Source organism: Nerophis lumbriciformis, linkage group LG29 (assembly GCF_033978685.3).
Source record: "Nerophis lumbriciformis linkage group LG29, RoL_Nlum_v2.1, whole genome shotgun sequence".
NCBI classification, from domain to species: domain Eukaryota; kingdom Metazoa; phylum Chordata; class Actinopteri; order Syngnathiformes; family Syngnathidae; genus Nerophis; species Nerophis lumbriciformis.
In genome coordinates this window covers 14,236,168-14,257,500 of record NC_084576.2, presented here as the reverse complement: position 1 = coordinate 14,257,500, position 21,333 = coordinate 14,236,168, and the positions used below count along the sequence as shown (strand labels likewise).

The 21,333-nt window shown below is 40.9% G+C and overlaps 1 protein-coding gene across 1 annotated transcript in view; it reads left to right on the top strand.

Moving 5' to 3' along the window:
• vwf (von Willebrand factor) overlaps positions 1-21,333 on the top strand; it is a 100,462-nt gene that overhangs the window by 18,782 nt on the left and 60,347 nt on the right. Inside the window, exons 11-17 of the mRNA XM_061925024.2 lie at positions 5,477-5,613; positions 5,862-6,000; positions 8,228-8,328; positions 8,400-8,595; positions 10,301-10,516; positions 10,585-10,831; positions 16,414-16,508. Of these exons, the coding sequence (XP_061781008.2) occupies positions 5,477-5,613; positions 5,862-6,000; positions 8,228-8,328; positions 8,400-8,595; positions 10,301-10,516; positions 10,585-10,831; positions 16,414-16,508 (1,131 nt within the window). The remainder of the gene's footprint in view (positions 1-5,476; positions 5,614-5,861; positions 6,001-8,227; positions 8,329-8,399; positions 8,596-10,300; positions 10,517-10,584; positions 10,832-16,413; positions 16,509-21,333) is intronic.

The following is a 21,333-nucleotide window of genomic DNA, read 5'->3' as shown; positions in this document are numbered from 1 at the left end:
GTCAATTTCAGCTTCCTCAAAACCGTTGCCTCTTTTGGTGTGACGTGTTAAAATCAGCTGGCCGTGTTTTGACCTTCCTCATCTCTAACTCGCTAAAGTCTATTTGTTACACACAATAATGTTTTACTATTAGTGTTGGGAGGACGTTTACATGGGAGACCAATCGAGACTTCTCGGGACGCTGCGTTGTCAGACACATAGCTCGCTGTGCATCCCACGCCTCTGGCCATCCGATTCCACACCGCCTCGCACTGGAGGCGTGGCTCTCCTTTTGCAAAGGTAGTAATTAGGGCTGTCAAGTGAATACATTTTTTAATCAGATTAACCTCTTAAACTGTAATTATTCATGATTACGGTTTCATCACGAATCACAGGTTATTATTTGCTTGCTTTGCTTAAGAAAATACCTCAATATTTGGATACAAATACAATTTTGTAGTCATACAGGATCGTTTTTTTAAATGTTTTACTGAAGTGCAAGTCATTGATTTGCTCAACACTTGGTGATAGTAAGTATAGTAAAATTGAAGTGCACATTTTGAAAGTCTTTGCATTAATTTTGTAAACAAGGTACAGTTAATGATGTAGTAAAGGCACTCATAAACAACGTTACCTTGTGCACCGTTTGAATCTGCATTTACTCTTCTTGAGTTTGACCAGTTGTTTAACAATACAAGTTTGTTTACCTTTTTCAAAAACAGTGCTGATTTTTTTACAAGACCCCAGCTCGTTGTTGTTACTTACTCATGTCCAATGTTCTCCAGTAAGCAAAATAAATTCACATTCAGTAGTTGCAACTTGATGCGCTTGTTTGTGTAGTACAGTTGCTTTATCCTTGCTGTAGTTGTGCCTCTCCAAGGTATTGTACGACCAGTGACATGCGGTGAGGTTCATGACTGGTGAGGCACTGACTTCATCACAGTCAGATTTACAAACATATGAACCCTAAAGAGTATCTTATTCACCATTTGATTGGCAGCAGTTAACGGGTTATGTTTAAAAGCTCATACTAGCATTCTTCTCTGCTTGGCACTCAGCATCAAGGCTTGGAATTGGGGGTTAAATCACCAAAAATTATTCCCGGGCGCGGCGCCGCTGCTGCCCACTGCTCTCCTCACCTCCCAGGGGGTGATCAAGGGATGGGTCAAATGCAGAGGACAAATTTCATTACACCTAGTGTGTGTGTGACAATCATTGGTACTTTAACTTAACTTTAACTTTACACATACAAACTGTAGCACACAAAAAAGCACATTTAATAAAAAAAAACGTTATTATGGTCTTACCTTTACTAAGTTATAAATTAAGTCCATTCGCCGCTGTTGTGCTGGATTAATGCACCTCCTGACAGGGGTGTTATATCAACTAAAGCCCTCACTTAAACTTTCCACGTGCAAGATTGAATCTATTTAAAAAAGTGTAACCGAGGGTTTTTAAATGTCGCCTATACTGTATGAAACTACAAAATAACAAACACGGAGGCTCCAGTTTACACGAAGACCACTTTATTTACCTTCTTTCAAAAACCTCCGCTCCACTACAACATGTCATCACTTCCGCTCTTGGCGCCTTCAAAATAAGAGCTCAAGGCATATACTGTATAACAGCGCATAACAGGAACTTAACATCACAAAGAGGAAAGCCCATAAAAATAGGTTACAAAAGTTATTTAATAAGAAGCCAAAAAATGCAAAAACAATAATGTTCGTGTTGGAGGAGTTGTGAATTAGGTACACCTGCAGTCTGCAGGTGTACCTAATGTTGTGGCCCTGCAGTCATTCACAACTCCTCCAACACGAACATTATTGTTTTTGCACTTTTTGGCTTCTTATGAAATACGTTTTTTAAATAGATTCAATCTTGCACGTGGAAAGTTTAAGTGTGGGCTTTAGTTGATATAACACTCCCGTCAGGGGGTGCAATCTACAGCGGGGGTGCAGGAGGCGGGATTACTGGAGCCTCAGCGAGTGCGTCTTTTGCAGCCGTTTTATGATCGCTCAGCACAAGAAATACGTTACACACATACAGTTGTTGACAAAATACACTGTACATTATATACCTCAGCTAACTAAACTATGGAAATGTATAATATAGTTCATATAGCAATACAGTCTCACTGCACAGCAGGCCAGCAGTTAGCCGAGTCATTGCGCAATCCATGGTGAGGCACAAATGAGTGACGTGCCTCAACTGGCTGCTGTTCACCGCACCGTCTCTTCTCAGTATTTGAACGGCAAATATGAAAATTCAGCGATTTTAAATAAAAATAATCTAAAACTGGTGAAGTTAAATGGAAAATAACTATATAGTATGATCACTGGATACATATAACAATTTAATAAAAATGTTTTCTTTTAAAAAAAAATTTCTTTCCATGATGACAGGTGAGGCCCTGCCTCACCTGCCTCTAGTGACTGCACGTCACTGTGTACGACGGTTCAGCTGTGGTGATATGAATGACATCTTTCATGCAGGACTTGGTCCTCACAGATGTTACTGTAGGTGTTTTACATCCACTGGCTGTCCACCTTATCGGTGGTACCTTTGTTGACAACATTGACACAGGTAAACTTTGCCAACCTAGTTTTGTGGTCCTCTGCTTATTGTCGATGTAGCTCTCGGCACCATCCTCGAGTACGTGTTTCGCTTTAAGATGGTATTTTAAACTTGAGGTGCACCAATGATAAGAACGTTTGTCGTTACTATACCATAATTTACCTGTTTTATCTAAAGTTCTGTTTTGAAACAAAATTGGCTGCCTCTCATCGCGATCACAGACCGTGTAACAATGCACGTGTCTTCCGGGTTAAGCCTTAGCCTCAAATATGATCACTCATTATTTTTTTTATTAATCACAAGTGTTTATGTGTACAGCCCTAGTAATAATACTTCCGCTGGCTCACATACGGAAACGTTGAGCCGAGAACCTCACAGACCTCACAAATAGGCAAATTAGGTATTTGTTTTGTTCACTTTAATTTAAGACTGTATTCCTTTTATAAATATCTTTAACTTTGGAACACTCACATGTATAAATCCTCGAACACATTCATGTGGCGTTACAAACACGTAGTGACTAGTCTGTATTAGGGATGTATACCGAGTATCTGTATTTTTTGGTACCAATTCCCAATTGGGTTGGACAAGGAAGACCATTAAGATTCTGGAAAAATTATACAGCTATAATTTTTTATTTTTTTTAAACCATTGATTGATTGATTGAGACGTTTATTAGTAGGTTGCACAGTGAAGTACATATTCCGTACAATTGACCACTAAATGGTAACACCCGAATAAGTTTTTCAACTTGTTTAAGTCGGGGTCCACTTTAATTGATTCATGATACAGATATATACTATCAGATATATACTATCAACATAATACAGTCATCACACAAGATAATCACATTGAATTATTTACATTATTTACAATCCGGGGTGTGGAGGGGGGAGGGGGAGGGGGGGTTAGGTTTGGTTGTTATCATCAGTCATCAACAATTGAGAACAGAGAAATGGATATTGGAACAGTGTACCGGTAGGTCTGACTTGGTAGGATATGGACAGCAAGTAGTGGGCAGAGAGAGAGAGAAAGAGAGAAAGAGAGAGAGAGAGAGAGAGAGATCAGAAGGCATAAGAAAAAGTATTTGATTATTAACAATCCGGGGAGGGTGTTAGTTTAGGGTTGAAGTTGCCTGGAGGTTAACTTTTATTGCGGTTTTGAAGGAGGATAGAGATGCACTTTCTTTTATACCTGTTGGGAGCGCATTCCACATTGATGTGGCTTAGAAAGAGAATGAGTTAAGACCTTTGTTAGATCGGAATCTGGGTTTAACGTGGTTAGTGGAGCTCCCCCTGGTGTTGTGGTTATGGCGGTCATTTACCTTAAGGAAGTAGTTTGACATGTACTTCGGTATCAGGGAGGTGTAGCGGATTTTATAGACTAGGCTCAGTGCAAGTTGTTTTAATCTGTCCTCCACCCTGAGCCAGCCCACTTTGGAGAAGTGGGTAGGAGTGAGGTGGGATCTGGGGTGGAGGTCTAGAAGTAAACCAACTGACCGTGGTAATTATGACATGGCGCTGCTAAAAAAAAGACAAGGGTAGGATCTGATAATCAGCTTGGAATAATCACAAATAGGGAAGCAACACCACACAAAAGTTTGTAACGCAACAATATTTCCTCCACAAAGTCACGCACGCTAATAAGAGTTAGTAACAGTTTGAAATGAACGTGCTTTACTCACGGCTGCCACTATCGCATTTTATCAACCATCCTCCTAGCAATCCAGTAGTCCACACACCAGTTTTAATATACTCCAAAAATTTAGAAATTTAAGTACAAATTCAGAAAGTTGTTCTGAAGCTAGATAACAACCGCTGACCGGTCTCTAGTCGCCGTCTGACATCACTCCACCGCGCCGCGTTTGTGTGGCATCAAAACACACCTTGCTTAAATGCACGCTATTTGAGTGTATTGACTTACATGATATGATTTGATATGATATACAGTACAGGCCAAAAGTTTGGACACCCCTTCTCCTTTCAATGCATTTTCTTTATTTTCATGACTATTTACGTTGTAGATTGTCATTGAAGGCATCAAAACTATAACACCTATAAAGTGAAACCATTTCAGGTGACTACCTCTCGAAGCTCATCAAGAGAATGCCAAGAGTGTGCAAAGCAGTAATCAGAGCAAAGGGTGAAGAAACTAGAATATAAAACATGTTTTCAGCTATTTCACCTTTTTTTGTTAAGTACATAACTCCACGTGTGTTCATTCATAGTTTTGATGCCTTCAGTGACAATCTACAATGTAAATAGTCATGAAAATAAAGAAAACGCATTGAATAAAAAGGTGTGTCCAAACTTTTTGACCTGTACTGTATATTGGTAAAGGTCTGTGCTTTGCACATGAAAGCCATAATGAAATATTATTCCAGCTGAGTGTAATTGTAATGAATAGAAACACCGATGAATCTGTGCGCTTTATTGCACTGCACACATAGTTGACTTGTTCAAGACGTAAAAAAACAGGTGCTGATAAAAGACTTCCCTGCTGTGAGATGTTACATGATGTTGGTGGTGTACAACCTCTTGTACTAATAATAATAAAAAATGAATTTTTTGACTTCTTTATTTACACCAATCAAAACGGACATCAATAAAATCCTAACGATATAAATCCCAAGTCAGTATACACTACTACATATCATCACAATATGTTTACTTTTCTTTAAAAAAAATCATTGATTCGACTCAATGTCAACGACTTGCAAAATCTAACAAATCAGATTTGACTATAAAAATGTGTTGTCGAAGACAGCCATAGTGTTCATCATAGTGGTTTGAGTTTACTGTGGTGTAGAACTGCACTGCATCATAACAGGAGTTCATTTTTCTCCTCCCAAGTAGATAGTCATGTATGTTTTTTTAAAGGTTTCTCATGCACCCACGTGCCTTTTTTTCTGCTCTTACAGGTGAGTGCCTGGTGGTGGGTCAGTCCCACTTCAAGACCTTCGACAACAAGTTCTTCACCTTCACGGGCCTGTGTCAGTACCTGCTGGCCCGAGACTGCGCAGAGCAGGAGTTTTCTGTCATTATTGAAAATGTTCAGGTAACGGAGGCATTTCAATCACAAAAGACAACACGCAATATGTTTCAGCTTGTCCTGTCTCAGCCTCTGCAGATCCAAATCATTTTTACTGTACACCACATTATATAAACCCGTCAGACCAGCAAAATATGAAACCCAAGCACCGACATACAATCTTTGGCAGGGTATTAACTCAGCATTTTTTGTCACTTTCTGTCTCTTTGTGGTATTTGACAGCTTGTTGTCGGACTGCTGGTGTTGTCTTTCAGTGTGCAGACGATCAGGATGCTGTGTGCACGCGCTCTGTGACCCTCAGCCTGCCCGCACTTGAGGACATGACAGTGAAGTTGAAGCACGGAGGAGTGGTTTCTGTCAACGGCATGGACATCCAGACCCCAATGCACCATGGTAAGCTATTCTGGTGGGTAAAGTCTGCCTTTTGTCACCTAAAATGACTGGCACGCTGGACTGTACTTGTAACAAAACACTTAGATTTGACTAATATATATATTTTGGGGGAATAAAGGTATTGGGAAAAGTCCCACATTCTTTAGTTCCAAGGCTGTCTAAATAAAGGTGACTAGAATTGAAGACTAACAATTAATTTTATATGACACAGTAAGTACAAACAATAGCAATACCAGCGCTGGAGAGACGGGTGAGCAGTCTAAAGTCCGGAGCAGCCTCTAGTATAGTCGCCCTCCTCACATGCTTTTGTCCACTTTGCTGCATCGCCTTGGCGGGGATCGAAACTGAAAGTTCACTTGGCGTGTGGGCTGAACGCACACACATTCTTGTCTACTCTCACTCTCCGCACCTTGTACATCCTAACACCAATAAAACTAGAGAATATAATGTGTGTGTGTATGCCCATAGTTAAGAAACAGAGGGAGATCATTGTTATTGTCTCCTTCAAGCAGAACCAAGACCAAAACTGGTAACTTCTAAGGCCTTGTATTTTTCTCAATGGTGGAAAAAAATCCCCTAACAGGAGCCATAAAGTGTTAAAGGGGAACATTATCACCAGACCTATGTAATCGTCAATATATACCTTGATGTTGCAGAAAAAAGACCATATATTTTTTTAACCGATTTCCGAACTCTAAATGGGGGAATTTTGGCGAATTAAACGCCTTTCTATTATTCGCTCTCGGAGCGATGACGTCACAACGTGACGTCACATCGGGAAGCAATCCGCCATTTTCTCACTTTCGTCGGTGTGTTTTCGGAGGGTGTAACAACACGAACAGGGACGGATTCAAGTTGCACCAGTGGCCCAAAGATGCGAAAGTGGCAAGAAATTGGACGTAATTTGTTCAAAATACGAGGGTGTGGGGAAAGCCGACGAAATGGTCAGTCGTTTGTTCCGCACACTTTACCGACGAAAGCTATGCTACGACAAAGATGGCAAGAATGTGTGGATATCCTGCGACACTCAAAGCAGATGCTGACATCAACTCCAAAACTGGACAGATCAGCTTTCAGGAAAAGAGAGCGGATGAGGGTATATCTACAGAATATATTAATTGATGAAAACTTTATTCGTTACTCGCCGTTTTACGTAAATTATTATACATAAACTGTGTTTACCAATAATTTAGCTTAAAAACATTTATTTTTTTCAATCATTCGAGTACATTCGGGTAGTCTTGTGTAATGCAGTATTTTGTGTCTATTTAGGTATGGTTAACCTGAGTGCTGAAATCGTGGAAAAATATATGTTCTTAGCGCGCCTGAAATGGGCTGTCTGCACTCTCAAAGTGCATGTTGTTGCCAAATGTATTTCATATGCTGTAAACCTAGTTCATAGTTGTTAGTTTCCTTTAATGCCAAACAAACACATACCAATCGTTGGATAGAAGGCGATCGCCGAATTTGTCCTCGCTTTCTCCCGTGTCGCTGGCTGTCGTGTCGTTTTCGTCGGTTTCGCTAGCATATGGTTCAAACCGATATGGCTCAATAGTTTCAGTTTCTTCTTCAATTTCGTTTTCGCTACCTGCCTCCACACTACAACCATCCGTTTCAATACATTCGTAATCTGTTGAATCGCTTAAGCCGCTGAAATCCGAGTCTGAATCCGAGCTAATGTCGCTATACCTTGCTGTTCTATCCGCCATGTTTGTTTGTATTGGCATCACTATGTGACGTCACAGGAAAATGGACGGGTGTATATAACGATGGTTAAAATCAGGCACTTTGAAGGTTTTTTTAGGGATATTGCGTGATGGGTAAAATTTTGAAAAAAAATTCGAAAAATATAATAAGCCACTGGGAACTGATTTTTAATGGTTTTAACCCTTTTGAAATTGTGATAATGTTCCCCTTTAATGCTTTTTTTTTTTTTTTAATCTCCACGAGTTAGAGAAATACACTGCAGTCGTTCATCCTTTTGTGTAGGGAATGCAACCATGCCTTCCAACTTTTATATAACATCATTAATATGTGGACCACCAGAATATAGTGGCAACATCCTTGGAAGGCTATATTATTCATGCCCAAAAATTCTAATCAGTTGAAAAAAATACTAATAAATTCAAATAAATACAATTAAAATTATTTTTAAAAAAAAATTAGAACGTTATGAATATTTGATAAATTAATAACAATTTTAAAAATATCAAACTGCAATTTCCAGGTCGCTTGCATATCCAGAGATCCGTGCAGTCATCTGTTCTTCTCAAGTTTGGAAAGGACTTTCGCCTTGACTGGGACGGGAGGGGTCGTGTGCTTTTAAAGGTACTTAAGTCCATCTTTGCACTTTTGGTTGAAATACATCATTGTATCGAAATTACATCCATCTTTCCCAGCTGGGACCACAATGGGCGGGTCGGACTTGTGGCCTCTGCGGTAACTACAACGGTAACCAAGGAGATGACTTCTTATCCGAGTCTGGACTGGTCGAGGCGGTCCCTCAGACGTTTGCTCAGTCCTGGAGGATCAACGGCGACTGCAAGTCCACCCACAAACCCCAGGCTGATCCCTGTGCCATCAACCCCAAGAGAGGTGCATACACACCCACGCTGACTCAGCAACACACGCTATATGACACACACTGTATGACAAACCTATTCAACTGGCGGCCCGCGGGCCACATCTGGCCCACCAAAGCTTTGAATTTGGCCCACCGAACCACACTCAATTAGGCTTGATAAAACCATTCAAAATAGGGAAAATAGGGTTGCTCATATATGAAGTACTCCCACCACCCCACAGGGGTCAATAGCAAAGCATATGTGTAACAATAAAGCAGCGGTGGCGTGAGTAGAAGAAGATGGCACTATCAACCCTGAAAAAAAATGGTGAAAATTGGACTTTTAACGGCGCTCGGACAACAAAATATGAATTTTTTTTTGGCTGTTAAACTCTGGCGATCAAAGCTCTTTTAACATATGTAGCGCTGATTCTGACCAACAGAGGGCGATAAACACCTTAGATTTAATTGTGTTGAGCCACACACGTGTGCAATGTTTGCTGTAGACCAGGGGTGTCAAACTAATTTTAGCTCAGGGGCCGCATGGAGGAAAATCTGTGCACACGCCGGACTAATAAAATCATGGCATTTAAATGAAAAATAAAGACAACTTTAGATTGTTTTCTTTGTCTTACTTTGGCCAAAAATAGAACAAACACATGCTTAAAATATTACAATAAAAATATAGAAAAAAATACTGGCAGCGGTAAAGTTTAGATCCATGAAGGAAAGAAGAAAGTGAATGAATGTTTACAACTGAATGAATTTACATATGCATAAAAATGTGTTTTCTTTTGTATAATTTAAAAAAAATAAATTAAGTAACGTTTATGACAACCTTTTTCCAAAACACAATATAGAATGTGAGATATAACAGGATAATGCATACACTTATCATATGTTTTCAAAACGGTTACAAAAAAGTGGGACCCCAGAAATTTACTGTGGGACCCCATTTTCATGACTTGATGGAGTTCCTAGCGCCAACACTGATGGAGTATTTGTGCGTGCAAGACAGCAGCAGGCGGCTGTGGCCTGCGGGCCGGTTCTAGTACTAATCAAATATCATCCCGGGGGCCTTGACTTTGACACTGTAGATGTTTGATTTCTATATGGGTAAACATATGTAGTTTATTGTGTGAATGTATTAACACTAAACCTTACATTTTGTTTACGTAAAATACACAATGATCATTATTTATGTAAAATACACACTGGCCATTATTTATGTAAAATACACATTGGACATTATTTATGTAAAATACACAATGGACATTCTTTATGTAAAATACACTATCGACGTTATACTTTTCTAATGTTTATTTTGTGTTTACATTTTCAGTCTTACAAACATAAATAAAGAAAGAAGTGTAAAGAAATAAAACTGAGGAAGGAAAAAAATTCAAATGACAGAGCATCAATCAACAAAACTTCCATAGCTTCTGTTTCTTCATGCTGTTAACTATCTGTCGAGCTGCACACGCTGGAATCGAGTAGCACGGGCAGAATTATTAATTTATTGACAGTGCAGCGTGAAAGCCGATGTGTTTACTTTGTAATTAAGTAAACTAAGTCTCAAAGGAATATAACCTGTGGAGGCACTTTCTGACAAAACATTCAAACTTCGATGTCCGGCCCCTGAGCCCTTGGGCTCTTGAAACTGCGGCCCTCTTCATTATGTAGTTGAATAGCCCTGCTAAATGACTAACCTCCGTGCTGCTCTGACCTTTTTTTTAGTGCGTTTTGCAGAAGAAGGGTGCTCGATGATAATGTCAGACGTGTTCAGCCCTTGCCACTTCCTGGTCAACCCGGCTCCCTTCCAGCGGTTCTGTCGTTACGATGTTTGCTCAAGTGTGGATGGTGAGGAGGGTCTGTGCTCCGCTCTGGCCTCCTATGCAGCCGCATGCGCCGCCAAAGGGGTGCTGCTCCGCTGGCGTTCTCCATCACTCTGTGGTAACCCTCCCATTTAATCGAGCAACTTCAATTGGAAAAACCACCACACACCGATTTCAATTCCTCAGAAATGCGGTGTACCAGAGACCAGGTGTACGAGGTCTGTGGAAGTCTGTGTGACCGCACGTGCCGATCGCTGTCTGGAACTGAGGCCGGCTGTGGCGGGGAGAGGGTGTGCGAGGAGGGTTGCTTCTGCCCCGCTGGCAAGTACCTCAGCGACTCTGGAGAGTGTGTGACGGCGGATAAGTGCACCTGCCTGCATGACGGACAGCTGTACCAGCCCAATGACGTCTACGCTGATCAAAGCAGCATCTGGTCGGTGGTCATAATTGCGAACAAACTCGCTGCCCACGATGTTATCTAATTAGATCCAATAGTGAGCGATGTATTGAAGGGAATCATATAGAAGCTTAATCAGATGACAAACATATTAGAAGCAGCTCTCTGTGTTGTGCAGTGTGGGTCTGTATCACTACAACCACAATAACACACATATATTATTCAATTAAGGTTTTTTTCAGTACAGCTCTTGTATTGGATCTACTTAGATCGTACCTATAATGTTGTGTTTGGTGAGGTACTGGTACATGCAGTATACACACATCTACTTCCTATCATACAGTGCATCTGGAAAATGTTCACTTTTTCCACATTTTGTTATATTACAGCCTTATTCTAAAATGGAATACATTCATTTTTGTCCTCAAAATTCTACAAACAATACCCCATAATGACACTGTTTTAAATTTAGCAAATTATTAAAAATAACAAAACAAAAATTATCCCTTGTACGTAAGTATTCACAGTCTTTGTTCAATACTTTGTTGATGCATTTTGGCAGCAATTACAGCCTCAAGTCTTTTTGAATAACATGCTACAAGTTTCGCCTATTCTTCTTTGCAGCACCTCTCAAGCTCCATCAGGTTAGATGGGAAGCGTTGTTTTTCATCCAGGATGTCTCTGTACATTTCTGCATTCATCTTAGTCTAGTCAGGGAGGTGACCAAGAACCCGATGTTTACTCTGTCAGAGCTACAGCATTCCTCTGTGAAGAGAGGAGAACTTTCCAGAAGGACAACTATCCATGCAGCAATCCACCAATCAAGCCTGTGTGGTAGAGCAGCCAGACAGAAGCCACTTCTTAGGCTATGTCTACACCAGTGACGTGAGGTGAGGTTCATGGCTGGTGAGGCACTGACTTCATCACAGTCAGATTTACAAACATATGAACCCTAAAGAGTATCTTATTCACCATTTGATTGGCAGCAGTTAACAGGTTATGTTTAAAAGCTCATACCAGCATTCTTCCCTGCTTGGCACTCAGCATCAAGGGTTGGAATTGGGGGTTAAATCACCAAAAATTATTCCCGGGCGCGGCGCCGCTGCTGCCCACTGCTCCCCTCAACTCCCAGGGGGTGATCAAGGGATGGGTCAAATGCAGAGAACAAATTTCACAGGGGAACAGTGGTGTTCGTGTTGGAGGAGTTGTGAATGAATGAAATATGAAATCCGTGCTGCAGTCTGCAGGTGTACCTAATGTTGTGTCCCTGTAGTCGTTCACGGCTCCTCCGGCACGAGCATTGTTGTTTTTGCACTTTTTGGCTTCTTGTTAAGTGACTTTTTTTGGGTGGATTCGGTCTTGCACGTGGAGGGTTTGGGTGTGGGCTTTGGTTGGTGTGGCGCTCCCGTCGGGGGGTGCATTCTGTGGCTGGGGTGCATTAACCGGCACCAGGAGGCGGGATTACTGCGAGCCTCACACAGTGCGTCTTCGCAGCAGTTTTATGATTGCTCAGCGCAAGAAATACGTTACACACATACAGTTGTTGACAAAATACACTGAACATTATATACCTCAGCTAACTAAATTATGGAAATGTATAATATAGTTCATATAGCAATACGGTCTCACTGCACAGCAGACCAGCAGTTAGCCGAGTCCGCAAACCATGGTGAGGCACAACTGAGTGACGTACCTCAACTGGCTGCTGATCACCGCACCGTCTCTTCTCAGTATTTGAACGGCAAATGTGAAAATTCAGCGATTTTGAATACAAATTATCGAAAACTGGTGAAGTTAAATGGAAAATAACTTTATAGTATAATCACTGAATACATATAACAATTTAATTAATTTGTTTTCTTTTTACATTTTCTTTCTTTCCATGATGGCAGGTGAGGCCCCGCCTCACCTGCCTCTAGTGACCGCACGTCACTGGTCTACACTAAGCCGGATAATCCCTTAAACAAATAATTATTTAGCCTAAGCCCCGTTTCGGCCACACTAAACCATCGTTTAAGGTCCCCCTCCTTGGATACATTTTTACACGGGTAAGTGCGCCGTCTATTTCTTGAATCTCCAGCTCTTAGCTTTGTATTGACTCATTGATCGTTTACAAGTTCGGAGAGTAAGTGACGCCAGAAAGCCCGCTCCACACAGGAAGTGACATCAGAAAGAACGCGCCACAGCAAGCTTCACAATAAAGCGGTTTCGTAACTCGGAGCTAACCACTGGAAATATGGAGGCGAGTCATTCAGACATGCCCGTGTTTCTCCTTCAGTCAGGAACTGGGACACCAGTCATAATAGAAGCAAAGATGAATGCAGCAATGTACAGAGACATCCTGGATGAAAACCAATGCTTCCCATCTAACCTGATGGAGCTTGAGAGATGCTGCAAAGAGTAATGGATGAAACTGCCCAAAGATAGGTGTGACAAGATTGTGGCATTGTTTCCAAAAAGACTTGAGGCTGTAATTGTTGCCAAAGATGCATCCATAAAGTATTGAACAAAGGCTGTGAATACTGAGGTACATGTGATTTTTTAAGTTTTTTATTTTTAGTAAATTTACAGAAAATAATAATACAAAAAAAAACCTCTGACTCGGTTTGTAAAGCGGCCGTGCCAACAACAAGCGGGTTCCAGGTTTGATTCCCACTTCCGCCATCCAAGTCACTGTAGTTGTGTCCTTGTGCAAGACACTTTACCCACCTGCTCCCAGTGCCACCTACATTGGTTTAAATATATCTTAAATATGTAGATAATAGGTCTGTGTAAAGCGCTTTGAGTCTCTAGAGAAAAAAGCGCTATATAAATATAATTCACTTCACTTCACATTGTCATTATGGTGTATTATATTATCAGTGAGGACAAAAGTGAATTAATTCCATTTTAGAACAATGCTGTAACAAAACAGAATGTGAAAAAAGTGAATACTTTAAAGATGCCCCTTATATCCCATTTATATCCATGAATCATGAAAGTAATTTGGAAAGGGTACTGAGGGGACATTGCCATGTCCCCTGCACTTTTTAACATCTAAAATCAATGTTACACTATTAAATGGACAAGTCAAACACTGGCGCCAGGTGAAAAACGGCTGCTACAGGATGACATTTGTCCCTTTAGACCGCCCACAATCAGAATCAGAATCAGAAATACTTTATTAATCCCCAAGGGGAAAATAAGATTTTCAGCACAATCCCATTCAAGAGCAGACAAACATTACAGGGAGACAGAACAGGATCACAGACGGGTCTGCCAACTTCCGGCACCCCTTACAAAAAAGGTGAGAAACAGGTCAACGCTGGGGGAGGGGGGAGGCTGAGAAAATAAAATAAAATAAATAAATAAATATTCAGTCTAAGCCTGGGCCCCAGGAGAGGGCGTACAGACTGAGGCCAAGGGAAGAAAAAAACATCATAGTCATAGCACACAAAAGCATGTGTGTAAGAGGGAAACATCAAACATAAAAAAAACACAGAGGACATTAAATACATTAAAAGAGCAGAGCTGATGCAACCAGCCATTTCTACATACAGCTACAAAAGTAAAAACAAAAAAAAAAAACATATGCACTGGGGTGGCTTCTGCAGTGTTCCACACCATCGTCTGCTGGGGTGGGGGGGAGCATGGCTGGGACAGGAGCAGACCCAACAAAGCAACCAATAGAGCCCACTTACTCTCGGCCAGTGTCCAGTCTGCATGGATGAGCGAGGATGCGTCGAAGGAGACTGAAGTGTCCGATACATGCTCATTCAGCCAAGACACTGAAAAGCTTGTCCGTCCTGGCGCTCAGCGCTAGCTCCGAGCCCCGTCTCTTCATCCGCATCTCCTCCAGTCTCTCCAAACGGACTCTGGTGTGGCAGAGACCCAGCAGCTGGTCTCCATGGCCAAAAGGCTCCCGGGAGGCAGATCCAGAAGTTCACAAAAAAGCACAACAGAAGTCTCGAAAGTGCCACCCCTTGTCACACAGTCCCAAAGGGTCCCGAACCAAAAGGCAAAAAATAAAACCCACATGAAAACAAGAGGGAAAGAGGGAATTGATTGGCTGCCTTCTTGCCAACATGACAATGATTGACAGCATGCAGCAGCTGACCAATCAGCAGTCAGATGCCAGATAAGAGTGAGTTATCCTGCACGCGGCAACATAAATCATAAAAAATCCAAACAAAAGGAGTCCAATGCTCCACTCAAAAGTGGTCATGTTGTCGACTAAGAAGGAATAAGAATGCAAATTGCAGCAAAAGTGTTCCTGGTGGTGCAATGGCTTAAATATTGGTCTTTTGTCCCAGTTGACATGGTTCAAGTCCCATCCATACTTGCCAACCTTGAGACCTCCGAATTTGGGAGGGGGGGGTGGTAGTATCGGGGAGGTATATTGTAGCGTCCCGGAAGAGTTAGTGCTGCAAGGGGTTCTGGGTATTTGTTCTGTTGTGTTTATGTTGTGTTACGGTGCGGATGTTCTCCCGAAATGTGTTTGTCATTCTTGTTTGGTGTGGGTTCACAGTGTGGCGCATATTTGTAACAGTGTTAAAGTTGTTTATACGGCCACCCTCAGTGTGACCTGTATGGCTGTTGATCAAGTATGCGTTGCATTCACTTATGTGTGTGTAAAAGCCGCATATATTATGTGACTGGGCCGGCACGCTGTTTGTATGGAGGAAAAGCAGACGTGACGATAGGTTGTAGAGCAGTGGTTCTCAACCTTTTTTCAGTGATGTACCCCCTGTGAAATGTTTTTTAATTCAAGTACCCCCTAATCAGAGCAAAACATTTTTGGTTGAAAAAAAAGAGATAAAGAAGTAAAATACAGCACTGTGTCATCAGTTTCTGATTTATTAAATTGTATAACAGTGCAAAATATTGCTCATTTGTAGTGGTCTCTCTTGAACTATTTGGGAAAAAAGCTAGGTTTTTATTTATATTTATAAAGAATTTTTGAATTGTTGCTATTTTTAGAATATTTAAAAAAAAATCTCACGTACCCCTTGGCATACCTTCAAGTACCCCCAGGGGTACGCGTACCCCCATTTGAGAACCACTGTTGTAGAGGACGCTAAAGGCAGTGCCTTTAAGGCATGCCCCCAATATTGTTGTCCGGGTGGAAATGGGGAGAAATTCGTGAGAATGGTTGCCCCGGGAGATTTTCGGGAGGGGCACTGAAATACGGGAGTCTCCCGGGAAAAATCGTGAGGGTTGGCAAGTATGGTCCCATCCAGGGAATACAAGGTAAACATTAAACTAAATCATAATGCAATCTTGAATAACCAAAGTAACGTTATTTATTTAATTTGGCTAATTTAATTGTTTTGTAATAGAAATACATTATTGAACTATTTCAGTTTCCCATTTATATTCCTTCAAACCACACCCCCTTCAAGCCAGGCCCCCTCTATGCAAGCCAGCTGTGTGTCCCCCACTTCTGAAATCCCAATTTGGCCCTCCTCAAGAATAAGCCTTGATCATGACTGTAGTACATTACAGTATACATACACAGCATTTGCATTTCTATTTTGTGCTGACTGTATTTTGAATCATGTTCATGTTACAAATGATGGTTCCTTGTCTACTGTATAAAAAAGCGATTATCCCTTTGCATGTTTGTATTTATCGTGCAGCTCCTGTGAGAGCGGATCCATGCGCTGCAGCTCCCACAAAACAAGCACTTCATTGTCCGACCTTTTCTACGATGATGACGTGGCACCATCCAGAGGTGAGATCTTTTACTCAGTGGCCTAGTGGTTAGAGTGTCCGCCCTGAGATCGGTAGGTTGTGAGTTCAAACCCCGGCCGAGTCATACCAAAGACTATAAAAATGGTACCCAATACCTCCCTGCTTGGCACTCATTAAAAGGGATCTACATTTATCGCCAAAAATATTCCATTTACATTTTCTGACCTGAATATTAACTAAGTATTAGTGATATTGTTATTACAAGCTCTAACGCAGGCAAACTATTTTTAGCGGCGCAAGAGAACTGACAAGCTTGTGCTGCTATATTGACGTAATGAGCTGGTGAGCTGCTTTCTCACCTCAGAGCTCGTGAAAGTTTATTCTACATCATAAATAATGCCTCTCACCTTGATAGTAGAAGGACGAGGACATAATCCAACAAGTCAGCCAATTTAGACCCAGAAATGGTGAGAAAGGCGCAAAAAGATGTTTGGTTCCAACCCACGTTTTTCATCGCAAGGGTTGAGTCATTCTTCATCTAAATGGGAATATACCAACATCCCATTAGTCGTCATTCCAGTGACAGCAGACATCGTACAGTAAGTAATGATTAATAATGCGTCTGGACCGCATTTAAAGTACTTTCTATTCTATTCTATTTATTCACTGGAGTGCATAAAAAAACATATTTGTACTTGTCTTACATAAGGATTATGAGTGATGCAAAATTCCCCAAAAAGTGCAGTTCTCCTTTCCCCTTTTTGACCTCGGGGCCCGTTTTTTTTCACTACAGAGGAGCCCAGGGCCCACTCAAATATTAACACTAAATTAATAATCTTACTCTTTATTATAATCATAATTAGTAATTATATCTAACCTACTTGCAGTTTCACAGGATAAACAGTGTCAAGTGATATAAAAGCATGTGTTAATCCCATATAACTTTTATAAAGGCTTAGGTCAGGCTGATTACAAAAATAAATACTAATCAAATTAATGCAAAAGAAGAGACTCATAAATATTGATGAAAAATACATGTACATACAATTACGCATTGCTAAAATAAATACATTCTTATGAAAGAGTTTGTATAAATTATTATAATATATCTGTGTTCTGAATAAACCGTCGATAAAATTAAAGTACAAATAACGGCCAGCAGACGTGGAGCGCTGCACCATTTTGCTAATTTTTTGGTTTTTCGTTGCGTTTTACTTTTGTAGCTGTATGTAGGAATAGCGCCGCTGAATCGGCAGCTTGTTGCATCAGCCCTGTGCTCTTTTATTGCCTATTAAAAGAGTTTTAGGCGATCTCCTCAATGATTGGTCAAAAGTCACTCACGTGATTACAGGGCGCCATGACTGCTACCAACTTTGAGCTAATGCAATGTGTTTGCTGCGCTTCCTCGTTAGTTTTTCGACGTGTAAAAATGCCCTAAATTAAAGACATGGTTTTGACAAAAACAGACTATCTTTGAATCTCAGTAAAACTATAATAATGCAATTCAGTGGCAGTAGATGAGAATGTCAAACACAAATACAAATAGACAGACGTTGAAAGAGTAAAATAAACCATATTTTGGGTTTAATAATAGATGAGAAAATGAACTGGAAATCAGAAATATGTCAATAATGGATAAAGCAAAATATGTTCTGGACCAGAAATCATTTCATATTTTCTACTGCTCGCCAGTGTTACCATATCTGAGTTGTTGTGCAGAAGTGTGGGGAAAAAATAAGTACAAAAGTACACTTATTAACTTAGAGTGTTACAAAAAAGAAAGATCAGTTAGAATAATACATAATGAGTGATACATACAGTGATTACAAATACATTGGAGGCAGCCATCACAGTTTACTTTACACAAAAGTCACAATTTATTTGTGGTTGTTGGTCCAAAATGGCAAAATGAGGGTAAAAAGTTGTTGTTTTTTGGTTGTTCTGTATATATTTGTTATGTTTATTGCGCTGTCGGGTGCGTATTAGACTGCCCGCTGGTCACAATGTAGCAGCAGAGTTCCTTAAATAAAGCCGCAAAATTATACTTTCACGAAATAAAAGCATGTTTTATTGTAAGTTTATGAGCTGGAGTATGTTTACAACTATATATAGACATATTATTTTTGTTTAATTCATCAGAAAATCTAACGTCACAGCAATTGCATGCATCTGGGCACAGCCGCACACGTCCTTGGTAGCACTCATGGCGCCTGTTGTTTACTTGGCCATACTCTCTTTATACACGACTCTGATTTGATAATGTCATTACTGCCACAACTGGTGGAAAAGTGTATTACAACTGAGTACAGCTATTTTTTCGCAGCCCTCAATGGGCGCTCTCTGGTTAAAGGCCTACTGAAATGCGATTTTCTTATTCAAACAGGGATAGCAGGTCCATTCTATGTGTCATACTTGTGTGTCATACTTGATCATTTCGCGATATTGCCATATTTTTGCTGAAAGGATTTAGTAGAGAACATCGACGATAAAGTTCGCAACTTTTGGTCGCTGCAAAAAAAAGCCTTGCCTCTACCGGAAGTAGCAGACGAGTAGCGTGACGTCACAGGTTGTGGAGCTCCTCACATCTGCACATTGTTTACAATCATGGCCACCAGCATCGAGAGCGATTCGGACCGAGAAAGCGACGATTTCCTCATTAATTTGGCGAGGATGAAAGATTCGTGGATGAGGAAAGTGAGAGTGAAGGACTAGAGGGCAGTGGGAGCGATTCAGATAGGGAAGATGCTGTGAGAGGCGGGTGGGACCTGATATTCAGCTGGGAATGACTAAAGCAGTAAATAAACACAAGACATATATATACTCTATTAGCCACAACACAACCAGACTTATATTTAATATGCCACAAATTAATCCCGCATAACAAACACCTCCCCCCTCCCGTCCATATAACCCGCCAATACAACTTAAACACCTGTACAACACACTTAATCCCACAGCACCGTTCACCTCCCCAAAGTTCATACAGCACATATATTTCCCCAAAGTCCCCAAAGTTACGTACGTGACATGCACATAGCGGCACGCACGTACGGGCAAGCGATCAAATGTTTGGAAGCCGCAGCTGCATGCGTACTCACGGTACCGCGTCTGCGTATCCAACTCAAAGTCCTCCTGGTAAGAGTCTCTGTTGTCCCAGTTCTCCACAAGCCAATGGTAAAGCTTGACTATCATCTTTCGGGAATGTAAACAATGAAACACCGGCCGTGTTTGTGTTGCTGAAGTCGGCCGCAATACACCGCTTCCCACCTACAGCTTTCTTCTTTGCTGTCTCCATTGTTCATTGAACAAATTGCAAAAGATTCACCAACACAGATGTCCAGAATACTGTGGAATTTTTCGATGAAACAGACGACTTAATAGCTGGCCCACATGCTGTCTCAAAATGTCCTCCACAATCCGTGACGTCACGCGCTGACGTCATCATACCGAGACGTTTTCAGCAGGATATTTCGCGCGAAATTTAAAATTGCACTTTAGTAAACTAACCCGGCCGTATTGGCATTTGTTGCAATGATAAGATTTCATCATTGATATATAAACTATCAGACTGCGTGGTCGGTAGTAGTGGGTTTCAGTAGGCCTTTAAGAAACACTGGTCTTGATAATATATATTGGATAAGCTTTAGTGTGAATGGTCTAAATTTCGTGTAGATTTTTGACCCCCTTTCTGCCTGGACAACAGTTCTTTTTGGGGGCTGTCTTTTTAGATCAGTGGTTCTTAACCTGGGTTCGATCGAACCCTAGGGGTTCAGTGAGTCGGCCTCAGGGGTTCGGCGGAGCCTCTGCCGCGGAGGTCAAGACAAACCCGACTCATCGTGTAAATAAAACTTCTCCCTATCGGCGTATTATGGATACCCCCAAACAATGTTCCCTCTAATTTTCCATCGTATTTGCAGGTGTGTAATTTGTTGTGAGTTTATGCAGTGTGTTGGTTTTGTTTGAACAAGGTGATGTTCATGCACGGTTCATTTTGTGCACTAGTAAAAAAAATATATAACTTTGTCTTGAATTGGAAATGTATTTTTTTTTTTTTTCACTAAAGAAGGGTTCGGTGAATGCGCATATGAAACTGGTGGGGTTCGGTACCTCCAACAAGGTTAAGAACCGCTGTTTTAGATGCAAATTAAGCCCCCTCAAGCTTACTGACCTTGCTTTTCTTTTTTGGGGTTCTTCATCATGACCAAGTAGTAATGTCGGAGCATTGTTGTCTTTTGGCAGCAGTTTAGCGACTAAATTAACTTTGTCCTCCTTGCTACGCTGACAAAACAGTCCTGTATAAAATGTCATGTCCAAACAAACACTGAATTTTCTTTTTTCATTTTTGACAGTGAAAAAACAACTCTTCACTTCTGTCCAGCACAGTGGTGATCAAAGTGCGGCCCAGGGGCCACTTGCGGCCCATAGCTATTTTTTTAACGACCCCCGGCACAGTCGTTAGAATTTTAATATCAGCATGCTAGTTTTTATGCCAATTTCCAGTGTCAAATATTTTGCTACTTGATGAATGCTACCTGTTAGCATGCTAACATTAGTATGCTGGCTTTTTTTTAGCTAAATTTGTAGGTGCACACCTCAGTCATATTTTGGTAATTGATGCATGCTAAAAATGTTGATACATTTTTCAGATGTGCACCTCAGAGTAATATATTTTGGTATTAGACACCTTTATAGCAGGCATATGCTTCAGTGTCATATATTTTAGTATTTCATTAATTCTATCTGTAGGTGTGCTATTATTAGCATGTTAGCTTTTTTTTTTTTTTCAACCTCATTTTGTTGGTGTACACCACAGGTGTCAAACTCAAGGCCAGGGGGCCAAACCTGGCCCGCCACATCATTTTGAA